Genomic DNA, 12,545 nt, shown 5'->3' with positions numbered 1-12,545 from the left:
ATTTGTTACAATTTTTCTTTTCCTGCAAAAGTTATTAGTGTGAAAAAGACCAAGTACAGACCACTTAACGAATTTTGATTGGAAGAGCATTGATTGATTTGTCCCTGATGTGTCACAATGATTTACCGATCATTGACTAACAAAAGAAGGCCTAGAAATGGAGTTTTGTAGGGGCACCAACAAATTGTAACCTTTTGATTTCATCTTTTTTGCAGCAAACATCTTTTTATGCTTACATATTATCATTTCATCTGGTACCACCTTGGTTTCTTCTTGCATTTATGTTTTTCAATACTTGTTTAGAAGCAATGCCATTTTTAGCCTAATGTCTCATCACAATTGTGCCTTTTGGGTCGTGAACCATTGTTATAATGTTAGATTAGCTTATAGGTGGGTTACGAGGTTTTCACAAGGTGTTCCATCACCACTTAGTGTTGTCTCTTGAATCTTATAATGTCAAGTTTTTTAGGGAATTAACATTATGTAGAATGAAAGTGGTCTATTTAGAATGTGATTTTTCTTTTTCTTTGTCAATCTCTCCTAATTTGGTGAGTAGGGAACAATTTTGTAACAATAGTTATGAAAACATGTAGAAAATGAGCTGGAGCTGGTTTTATTTGTACATTTTTGTGTATTTTTTTCTGGCTTGGTTCAATAACAATTTAAGTGCGTATTTCGTAGGAATCCACTATTTCCATATTTTAACCAAACATAGATGTGTATTCTATATAGCTAGAAAGCTCTTGCAACAATTATCATAATTTTAGTATGTTCTCTAATTTTGTTTTACTCTTTGTGGTCTTTGATTGTACCGTGGCTTTTTTGGGTTTGAATAGAATTTCTTACTAGACATGGACCTATTGTTTTTGGGGAAGATGTTTACTGTATAATGTGAAGGTGAATAATTCATCTAACGTTATTTAGGTTACTGAATACTAATGTAAGGATCACTAGGCAACACAAGCTTGATTGTAAAAGTAAGATGTATTTGAATGATCCTTTGGAAAGTTTCTTCTATTGTATTCCAAAACAAAAGGCCTTTTGGAAGCCCAAATACTTGATGCTTCACTAGTGCCATGGTCATGTGTCCTCAATCTCTTCTTCCATGGTTCTCAATGAATATCCTTTGTCACATTGTGTGACTGTTTCGGACTTATTTCCTTTTTTTCATATAGGACCATTGACATCATTTGGGATGCAATTGAATTTCCAATATTTTTATGCTTGCTCCTACTAGGGATTGGCACTCTTAAATTGCCATATTCCTCCCCTACTCGCATTTTTTCTGATAGTCACCTATTTTATTGTTTTTATTTTTATTTATCTATTTATTTAATGTAAGCAAGCCATTTTAAGCCTTAAAAGGAGCTTTCTTAATCTCTTACTGAGAGATTTGATAAATTTCTCCGACTAGTTATAAGTGTTCTACAATTGACAGATTGTTAATTTTTTCATACAGGAGAATGGGGTCCTACCAGAATATGGATTAGCTACTGATGGAATACTTCAAGCAAATGCTGCTGGACATTTGTTCCTTAAGGTATTTCATATTTGTCAATTGGAAATAATTCTCCCAAAAGTAATGGTGTATCTTAGAATTGTATTTCAAGTGTTTCTTTGCATTTTTTTTGAGAATATATTGTTTGGATTCTCTTATTGTTGAGTCATTTCTACATTTATTGTATGGTGATAATTAGAGTAGGAACATGACATTTCAAACTACTTGTTCTGATTCTTTCCCTAATTATGAACCTTTGGCAACTATTTTCTTGTAGAGAAGTATTAGAAAGTCATGTATGTAATAAAGAAACGGTTATAACTTATAGGGGCCTATTTGTTGTCAGAGTGAGGGTTTTTTTAATGATGAATACACATGATGCAATATCATTAATTATTTCTACAAATATTATGGACTTCTCAAAATGCGGTTGTTTAATCGAGAATGTTCGGTGACCTCAATGAGGATGAGAAACATGAACAGACATAAATTGATGTGCTTTGGAAGAATATAATAAAATGTCAAAGGAATTCAAGGAAGAGCACACGAGGGAAAACACAGAGGTTGAGTGTATGTATTGTTGGATAGAGGGTCACACCGATGTGATTTGTGCAAAAAATATTTGAAAAGATAAATGATTGGATGTGCAGTCAATTTTTTTTTTTTTTTTTTTTTAATTTAAGAATATATGTTTCCAAGTGTTATTGTGATGGAGAGAATTAACAACATGCCCCTCGAAATGAGACACCGTTAGTGGTTATAGGAATCTTAGAAACACTAATAGGTGCCAAGGTGGAAACAACAAATATATAATTTATCGTGATCAAAGTGAGCAACCAATTATCAAGTGTAGAAAGTATCTCGTTGATTGTGATTTCTTGATACTTTTACAATGCTTGCCAACACTTCAAGGAAGCACTCTTCTATGTTGATTGTATGGTTGTATGCAACCACAATGATAATGATTGTCTGAAATAAGCATGGGTCAATGTCAGCATGGTTGAAATTGAGGGTGGTACCGAAGTGATCACTTGTTTGCAGCCAAAAAATGTTCAATATCCTAAACCCAAAGTTAAAAAGAAAAGAATTGTTGAAGCAAGAATGAAAATAAAGAAAGCCATGGAATCAAAGAAAAAAAAGAAAAAAAAACAGTGAAGCCTCAAGAAATATTGATGAGTCATCTTATGTAACCATTTAACAATAGTTGGCAGCTAGGCAAGGAGATTGTGCGACAATTCCTAAACTAAGCATATGTTACTATTAGTATCGCCATATGCATTGGGGGAATCAACACTACTATCAAGCGAGCAAGTGGTTGACCCATTGTGCTTATGATTATAAAAGTTTATAAATAAACCTTGATACATATGGAAAGCATGGAAAGTGGTTGTTGAAGGAGGCGTTGTGCGTTTTGCACCACATCCACGTCCTTTGACAGGAACCCCCATTTTGCTTACCCTGGTAAATAGGGAGGAAACTACCGTAATGGTTAAGCTTGTCAAGGCCGAATTTGAATGGCCAGTAATGCATTGAACGTGGGTCGTGTGCACTTCAAAGTTTGAACGTTTTCCTTTAGACCACCTGCAAGCACCAGGATCCTCGCATAGGGGGGAGTAATCCCGAAATTGAAGAGACTCGCCATTTTCCTTTGTAAACCGAATCTTCTCAAGAGAACGCATGAAGAGATAAGTCTTAATGGCACCCCAAGTTCTGCAAATGAAGGTAGAATGATAAAATTGCACCATCTTCCAAATTTGGCTGAGTTCTTTCCCTACAATGGATTTAGCATAGGTGTTTAAGAAAATCGGTGATTCTGATCGTTTTGCAGAGGGCAAACAATGAAAAAAAATCACACAACTCAGTTATAAATCTCGAATTTGTTGAGTGAGAGGGCAAACAACCAAAATCGCGTGAATCATTTGAAACCCGAGTTTTAGAACCATTCGAAGCAAACTCATGCATCTTCATCTAAAATCCCGAAATTATCAAACCAAGGTGCGCTTTAGTCTAAGTTTGGCAATTTTGAGCATTTTGCAAAGAGCACAAAATCGCTCATTTACCCTGAAATGCCTGACAAAAATCTCGAGTTTCTTATAATATGGAAAATAAACACAAAGTTCAACATTTTTTTGTTATATACCAAAGTCGTGCGATTTGCCTTCAAAGGCTGAATTTGACTTAAAAGGGCACTTTAAGTCAAAAAAGAAAATCGCATATTTTTAGTTAAAAGGCCTGAAAATTTTACAAAGTTAAGAGTAAAAAAAAAAAGGATCGCACATAATGACCCTAAAGGCTGAATTTTATGTCTAAATGGAGAGGCGTTTTAAAAAGTTAAAAAACAAAATCACATTTTGTGCAAATCGGCCGAATTTTGTGTTTTACAAAGTATTTTCACTTGACAAGTTCAATCGCACCACTAACCCCAAATTCCCGATGTTTCTAGAGGCGTGTTTTAAGTCATTTAAAGAAAGTCACGCAACCAAGTTAAAATGAGCGAATTTCATATTGGGAGAAGAGCGACTAAATTTGAAAGCAAGTGCATTATAACTAAAAAAAAAGAAATCACACAATTGAGTTGAAATTTGCGAAGTATTAAAAGGGCAAGGTTTTTCTTTTAAAAAAACCAAAGGTCGCACCTTTTAAGTGATTTGGCCGAAATTGAAGGCAAAACAAATAAAATAAACCAAATCTCTCATTTTAGGTGAATGGCCTGAAGTTTACAATCTAAGGAGGGCAAAACGTTTAAACCTCATATTTTAAATCAAATGACCCGATTTTCTTATTTCAAAGTGAGAGCGACTAAACTTTGAAAACAAATCGCACAAAGAGGTTGGGCTAGTATTATAAATTAAAATCTCTGTAAACATCAAAAGAACCCGAATTTCTAAGTGACACAGTGTTCAACCTAAAATCGAAATCGCATCTTGCAAGAGGGAAATTAGAGTTGCCATTTAAATCTTAAAACCCTAATTTTTCAAAGGGGAGTTTATATTATTTTAAAGGGCAAACGTCTTCCATTTTCGCCAAACCAAACCTGACATCGCCTAAAGTTAAATATGTTTGTTAAATTTTTCAAAATAATTAATTCAGGGTTGAAATTGATTGTTTGCAGATCTATGACGTTGTTGAAAGAGCCAGGAAAGAACCTAAAGCGCAAATTGAAGACATGATCTCGATCATCACCGGATGAGGAAATGCAAGAACGCACCACAGAGTGCAAGACGAAGCACAGGGAAGCGTGCCACCACTGAATCAGAGTTGAAGTCCACTAGCCAGACCGAAGACAAAGAGCACATAGAATGTTACAAATATGCATTCTCAGAAACGCACAACTGGAATTAATTCCAGAAAATCACTTGCAAAACTTAATTGTTTAGTGTACATGACTACCTGTGGGCCCAGTCTAATGTATTCAAAGTGAGGGGACACAGGTTAGTTATTTCCAACTATCGGATTGACCTGAATTGATGCCAAATAGTTGTAGGTAGTTGAAAATATGGTTGGGAGGATAACTAAGGATTAAATGGGCATGGGTTAAAGCTGCCAAGTTCTAGTAGGCAGATCATGGCCCTTGTAGGCAGATCATGGCCCTTGGATGCAGTCAATCCCGACCATCGATTCAAATTGTAAAATCTATAAAAGCAGGAGCCTTTCTCTTGTAAAGGGTTCTTTTTTTAGAGTTAGACAGTTAGATAGTTAGAGTTTTTGTAGAAAGTTAGATTCTAGTTAGATTGTTACAAGTTTAGAATTTAGTAGTTAGGAATAGAGTAGAACTGCGGTAGAAATTGTTGTAATGACAGCCAAAATCAATATATGAACGTTGAAGTATGGTGTTTGTTATCTTGGTTTTCTTTTGTTTGCATGGTTGCCTTCAGTAGGTTTAGATAGATCCTTACTGGTGTATAGGTATTTGATGGATTCGGGTTCATACCATTGGGGATATGCTGAATGTGTATCTCTGTGTATGGTTAGTTTGAGCCTTTAAAATCGTGCTTAGTTCAATCGCAGATGTCCGTCTGAGCTGCACCAGAATTGGGTGTTTAGGCATGTACCTGCAGTATGAAAATCTTCTAAGTCTCTCTTGAAGATTGCACTGTTCTCGCAAGGTTGTGAGTTATTCTGGCCAAGTAGGGATTGGTTATGTCGAATCCATCTATTCGCACACCATTCTTGTTAATTTTATGTCTCTTAACCCTATCCTTTTGCATTTATTTTTCCTGCAACATCTTAGGATGCAAAGCAACGTGTTGTAAACGTAAGGCCCCTTGTGCTCCCAGCAAAACACATCAACCATTGAGGTATCCTAAAGTCATGAACTGAAAGTTGGAACCTTGAGGTTGTCCTTGTTGATCAATTAAAAAACAACATTAGGGATCCCTTATTTCAAGAGAGGATAGGATATTGTTGACGTGTCTGGAATCGCATTGCTGCAAATTCCATACGGCCAACACAAAATAGAATAACCAGCTGAGTATCCTATCCTCTCTTGAGATAAGGAAATCCCTAGTGCTTTTTTTTACGTTTGATCAAAGGGGATAACCTCAAGGTTTCGTTTGTCAGATCTTGACTGCGGGATTTCTCAGTGGTTTGATGTGTTTATGTTGGAAACACAAGGGGGACTTACGGTGAGATAGGCGATTTATAGATAAGTTCCCTAGAATCTTTATGATCTTTCTTATCAAATGATTTCAGTTAAGTTGATACTGTTTTTAGTGGGATTGCGGATTCTCTTGATAAAAAAGGGGGAAAAAGGAGGGAAGGATAGGGAGAGAGAGATACATGAAATGTAAATTCTAACTAAGATAGCAGTTTCAGCAAACAGATGGACACCTGCAAATAACTAGACTAAGCATCACCAGCTACTTAAGCACAATGTTTGCATAAATCCGGTGCAATCTTCAAAGGAAAACAGGATTTTCATGTTATCAACTACAACATTAGAATTTTTACATTCATAGTGAGTATTCAATAATCGAACTAAGCATGAAAGGTCCAGATTAACCATGCAGAGAGAAAGGCAATCAGCCGTTCCCCAATGGTGTGAACTGCGAGGATTCTATTAGATGTTTGCTTGAAAATGCTATGTAAAGGAAATAAACATAACTGAAAGATTTCTAAATTAAGTGATGAAGGAGACCATGCACTCACAAGGAAACTTGAAAACAGTCTTAATCTTTGCATTAATTCCTGTAAATTTTGCCAGAGCTTTTGCAACAATCCAAGAACTTCGTACAAAATGAGGGAAAACCAGTCCCTTAAATAGGCTTCAAAATTGGATGAATGGCCCAGATCTAATCTAAACAAGTGGCCCAGATTCATCCATAAAGCATGGCTGCCCATACCCATAAATGGAGGCAAATATCAACAACCACCTCAAAATGAGTAATAACTACCCAAAAAGGATAATTAAAATTTATCCCAAAATTACCCAAAAAGGTGCATTCATAAAGTTTTACATTTTAGTTGACTTGAAAGTCAAATATGACCCTTTTGGCCAAAAGTGCACTTTTCAAAATTTAAAAAGGAAAAAAGTGCATTTTTAGGAAAGCACTTTTTCTTTTCCAGCTTCAAATCCTTTTATCAAAAATTGACTTTCTTCATGCAAATATTCTCGCCAGAGATCTCGACCTGCTACACGTTCCTCACGAACATACTCCTGGAACCTGATGCATAATTTGAAAAGCAGACTGAATGGAGGCATAGGACGATGGCAAATTTTATATTCCATGCCTTCGAGGTATTGGTCTACCTACTTCAGACCATCTTGCCAACTAGAACGATTACGCTCAAAGCACAACATGTCCGAGTGGAATTGACCGGCGAAGCCTAGGTCCTTAATGGAATAAGTGATCTTATTTGTTCCCAATCTTTCCTCCCAGTCTGGCGGTATCACTTCATCGGATTGGTCATTTACCATCCCGAAACCATTGATCGAAGGATTATCTTGCCAAGTTCCTGCATGGTTTTCAGAATTACCTCGCATGCATTGTGTTCTCTATCGATGATTTCCTTCGCATCATTCTTCATGTTGACAGTCCAGTACCATTCCTTAAAAGTGCTGATGTTATGAGGATCTAGGATGGCGGGTAATGTAGGAATTTGTGCATGGGTCCAGAAAAGAGCGTTCATGAGGGGAAGAGTAGTGGCAACCACTTCCTGGATATGGAGGGATTCCCTCTTTACCTCTAATAACTTAACCAAAGTGGTTTCTCGGTGGCAAGACATTTCCTTCACTTCCTCAAGGATTCGTTCTCCCGTTTTTCTGATGCCTTGTATCCATTCCTTGATGGCCCTTGCAGTGTTCCGTACTCCTTCAAATTTTGTTGTGGTCCTCTGTGCCAATGCTGTCGGGGGAATGTGGGATTCAGAGGCATTGTGTAATGGTCTCAGGAGTTGATCGATGTACCCTTCGAGCCTGTTCAGCACGGGCCCGATACATATCCTTCTCAGCTGTTATCTCTTCAAGTTGCCTAAGTATGTTTTGCATTGAATCCTTGAATTCTTCTTTTTCTTGCTCCTTAGTGGCTCGTCCAATGGGGACAGTCGTGATGCTATAATCTGCTAGTGTGATCTGATCTACTGGCTTATTTGCAGGCGGGGTGGCAATGTGAAGGGTGTGGTTCCTTTGATCATCCTTAGTCATTCTAGAATATGCCTTAGGTTTTTTCTTCCCCTTAGGTTTAGCTTGGTCTATGCATGAGAAGATGTCCTCTAGATCAATAGGTGGTTTGGTGGCGGCCTTGCGCTGGGCTCTGGCAATTAACCATTCTTGAGGCACTGTTTGGGCTGATGATATGGTTAAGTTTGCATTTTGTTCTTTGAGGTTTTCAGCCGACTCATCACAGATTTGCAGTTGTTCTATTACCGGAGGGGTGGGGGTGGTGCCAAGTTCCTTACTTGTTGTTGAACTTTCTCCCATTTCACTGAACAGTTGTCTGGCGCCTTCGTGTGATGGTTGCTCTTCAGTCCTTTCGCACTCGCGGGTCTCCTCTGCCCTTTGCTCTCCTTCAACAGTAGAGTCATCTTTGGTTGTATTATGGAGCAGCAGTTCATCGCGGCTCTGTTGGGTGGGTTCATGCACTTCGATCCCTTGAATGGATGGAATCTCTCCTTCCTCTATTTGGTTACCCAGTTGGGTTGATTCAATGGCTCTTAGCTCAGTTTCTAGCATGTCGGGTGCGGGAGGATCATCAGTTCCAAACGCATCAATGTCACTTTGAGAAGGCAGAGCAGGTATATAATCTAATTCCACTACATCGTCAGACGAATTGGGGTCCTTTGACGATGAAGTGACCTCTGGTCTCCTTATAGGAATCTTTTCCCTTGTTGTTCTCTTGGATGTCTGAGTCCCTCTGCAAGCCTTAGCCTTCTTTCTCTTCGCAGGTTTCTCAATTTCTTCTCTGGGTGCACTGGACGTTCCTTCATCTTCGGAAGACTGAGAATTGAGGTTGCCCATTAGGTGGTAAGTGAACTGGACTCCCTCATGAATTAGCCTCTCAATCTGCTAATGTAACTATTGGTCTCTGTATCTTGCTGGGGCTACCATGACTGCCTCAAAATCATCGATCGGGTCCTGTGACCAATCAACACCTGGCAAAAGATGCCTTACTGCCTCAAATTCTCAGACTTGAAGGCAATTCCTTGAATCCGTGAGTTGATCTGGGACCCGACGGTATGCACACTCAGCCTAGAATATTCGCGTCTCCGGACCTCGTAGTCATCAGAGCAATTTTTCCAATAGTCTTCAACTGATTCCTTTCCTCTGTACCGCCTGCCATAGGCTCTCTTCGCCAGATTATCGTGATCAAAATATTTTCTCGGAAAATGGTCCTTTAGGCCATAAGAGGCCAGGTCGGCGAGAGATTCCTCTGCTAGGGTGGGGGTCTTCAGGTGGACATCCTGGTTTCCTCCTATGATCATGGGGAACGTGAATCCTGCCTGCTTGCTCTCTCTGAGTAAGATGCCGGCCGGACGTGACTGCCTTACGACCTCCATAAGAACTACTTTGTCGGTTGGGTACCGTGGAAGTCAGAGAGGGGCACCATCAAAGCCCGCTATCCTGAGGAGACGACTATTCGTGGGAAGGAAAAATCACGATTCCTTGTTCAGGTGATCGATCTGGATAATCCAGAAGAGGGGCAACATTCTGATGATGCTCCTAAGTCTCCAGTTTCAGACTTGCCTCATGAGGTCTTTCCTCCAGTTTCCATTGAGACACCTCTTTTGCCTCTTGATTTGCTTGTGGATGAGTCTCCTCAGAATGCAATTCCTATTTCAGCATACGAGCCATCTCCTGGTCAGCAACAAGAGACTATGTTGAAAGTTCCTGAGGATAATCCTGCTTGCATTCAGTTGTTAGAAATTGATACTTCCACTTCTGGTTTTGAAGAGTTCATGAGGCAATCTTCATGCCCATTGGTAACTGAGCAAACTGTGGTCGCTGTCCAAACAGATATTCCTCCCAGGATGAGCACGATGATTCAAACAGAAACTACTTCTCCTTTGCCTACGGCTGTGACTGGAGGGGAGTTGATGACATTGCCTTCATGGCTTAGTTCTTTCACCCCGAAAAGGAAGAAGCAAGAAATCTCACCTGATGCCTTTGACTATTAGCAACTGAAACAGTCCAGATCTAAAGTTGCTAAGAAGGCCAAGACTATCTCCAGAGTAATTGTTGATAGTGACAAGATGAAAGTAGCTGAAATTGTGGAACCTATTCTAGATAAGCCACTTGATGAAATGTCAGCTGCTGATTATAAGGTTACAAGGATAGAGTTGGGCAAGCAAATGCATGAGGTCATTAAACATGATGCTCAGTTTTCTGTTGCTTCACTGGTGCAAAGGTGTGATGATCTTCTAGCAAAGAAAGACAAGCTAGAAGAGGAAAACTGATAGCTTATGGCAGCCATTCATAAAATCACAAAACCTGCTGCTGAAGAGAGTAACTCCTTAGGGTCTTCTGGTTTCCAAGAATCGATTCGTGGAGTGGAAAGGGCTGCTCAAAAGGTACAAGCACTGGATTCCTGGGTTGATCAACTTCATGATCAATGTGTACAAGTAATGAAAGACATTTTTCAAATAATGTCTAAGCTAGAGACCATTGAGGAGAAACTGAATCAAACTTCTAACACTTTCAAAAAGAATCTAGAAAGTGTTGAGAAAAGTTTGACAACTGGCATACCATGCCCAAACAACAGCTGAGTATTTTGTAGGAGCATGCCATCATCTCTTCCAGGGTCATGTACTTGGAATTTGAAGAACTCCTGGAAAACAAGACCCTTATTCTTAAATTCCTCATTGAGGAGATCGGTGATGCAAGTAGATTCCAGGGTGAAGTTTTCCGAGATATTGTCTCACATTGTGAAAGGGCGTCTTGCAACATAGTAAGTCAGGATGGAGAGCTGATTCCAGAAGAAGTTCTTGCTGATTTACAGATGAGGATTCATAATGAGTGCAGGAGCGAACAATTCTCGGCAGCTTCAATTCAAGCATTGATGAAACACCAAGCATTTTTGCGTGAAATCTAGTCTATCTTGGATAAAAACAATTCTGCGCTCCTCCGCTGTCACGACACTATTGTGAAGACTATGGTTGTTGCCAAGAACACCCATGAATCGAATCCCGATGAACTACAAGCGAGCATCCAAAAATTTCAAGGATTTGTGTCTTCACAATATAAAACTTAAGTGTTTTTCAACACTTTAGTTGAAGTTTCCATCATTTGTAATCTTTAGTTGTAATTTAGTTTTGGCAAGTTACATGTAAAAGTATTTTTCTGTAAAATGCAAGCTACACATTACTTGCACTTTTGTAATTACATGTAAGGCAACTACAAGTTATGTCCGATTAGGATTGTAGTTGGAATAAGTCTTAGTTAGTTGGAGTAACTCTTAGTTAGTTAATGAAGTCTCAGTTAGTTATTGAATGAGTCTTGGTGGTTGAGAGAATCTCTCAAGTTAGATAGGATCCTCCCACCTTTTTCTCAAGGCTTCTCTTCTATAAATACTTGAGGGCTCTATTGTAATATTTATCTTTTGGAAAGCAAGCAAAAACTCTGCCAAATGTACAGCAAGAAGTCTTTGAGCTTATGTATGTGAATTGAAGGTTTTGAAGAATAATAAAGAAGGATCACTCAAGTTTTGAGTCTTTGAGCTACATGTTTGAGTTTGAATCTTTTTATCTCTTCTATGCAAAGTGTTTCTAAAGGAGCTTAGACCAATCTGATTTGAAGTTTTTGAGCTGCAAGTAGAGAAGATTAATTAAAATAGGAAACTCTCTTGAAGGAGCAACAAGTCTTTGAACTTGCGTCTATTCTTGAGGAAAATTTACTGTTTGATAAGAAATAGCAGCAAGTCTTTGAGCTTGCATTAGTTCTTGTCGTTGTGTTGAAAGAATAGATTATTCCAGTCTTTGAGCTGTTATCTTTTATTCATTGTAAAATTCAGTATAGCAAAGGGTAGATAGGACTTCTAATAGTCAAGTCTTTGAGCTTGATATTGCTATCCCGTCCCGAAGGAAGTGACGGAAGTCTTTGCGCTTTCAGGAAACTTCATTTCCTTTCTCTTATTTCACTTAAAAGTGGTTATTGTTGTTCATATTCAATCGCTATCCTTTTGTGTGAAGAGAAAGGGATATTGTCTTTCTTGAAAAAAGAGGAAACATTGTTGTCCCATCCTATTTTATTTTCCAAGTTGTAGTTAGATAGGGGGAGCCTTCCCTTACTTAGGAGAGTTTTTGCTCGTGTGTTGTTGTTGAAACCACAATTTTTTATATTTCCCCAAGTGTACAAAATTTTCCACCAACAGTTTTTTGGCGACTCTGCTGGGGATACGGATGCATTCGGAAGCCTCACGCTTTCGTTTGAGGTCTAGTGTCTTGTTCTGCTAGGGTTTGAGAGAGTTGAAGTACTTTGGTAATTCTATCTTATAATTTCTGATATAAATTTGTTTGGCCCATCTGAAACACCAAGAGATTCTTCTTGAATTTGCTAGGGACACGGATGCATTTGGAAGCCTCACGCTTTCGTTTTAAGACTAGTGTCTTGCTG

The 12,545-nt window shown here is 38.6% G+C and overlaps 1 protein-coding gene across 1 annotated transcript in view; it reads left to right on the top strand.

Moving 5' to 3' along the window:
* The first annotated feature begins 851 nt into the window (after positions 1 to 851).
* Positions 852 to 12,545, top strand: part of LOC131065600 (uncharacterized) — a 203,524-nt gene continuing 191,830 nt past the window's right edge. Inside the window, exons 1-2 of the mRNA XM_059208740.1 lie at positions 852 to 884; positions 1,460 to 1,540. Coding sequence (XP_059064723.1) covers positions 852 to 884; positions 1,460 to 1,540 — 114 coding nt within the window. The remainder of the gene's footprint in view (positions 885 to 1,459; positions 1,541 to 12,545) is intronic.

The sequence above is a fragment of the Cryptomeria japonica genome, chromosome 7 (genome assembly GCF_030272615.1).
Source record: "Cryptomeria japonica chromosome 7, Sugi_1.0, whole genome shotgun sequence".
Lineage (NCBI taxonomy): Eukaryota > Viridiplantae > Streptophyta > Pinopsida > Cupressales > Cupressaceae > Cryptomeria > Cryptomeria japonica.
This window is presented reverse-complemented; position numbering and strand designations above follow the sequence as displayed.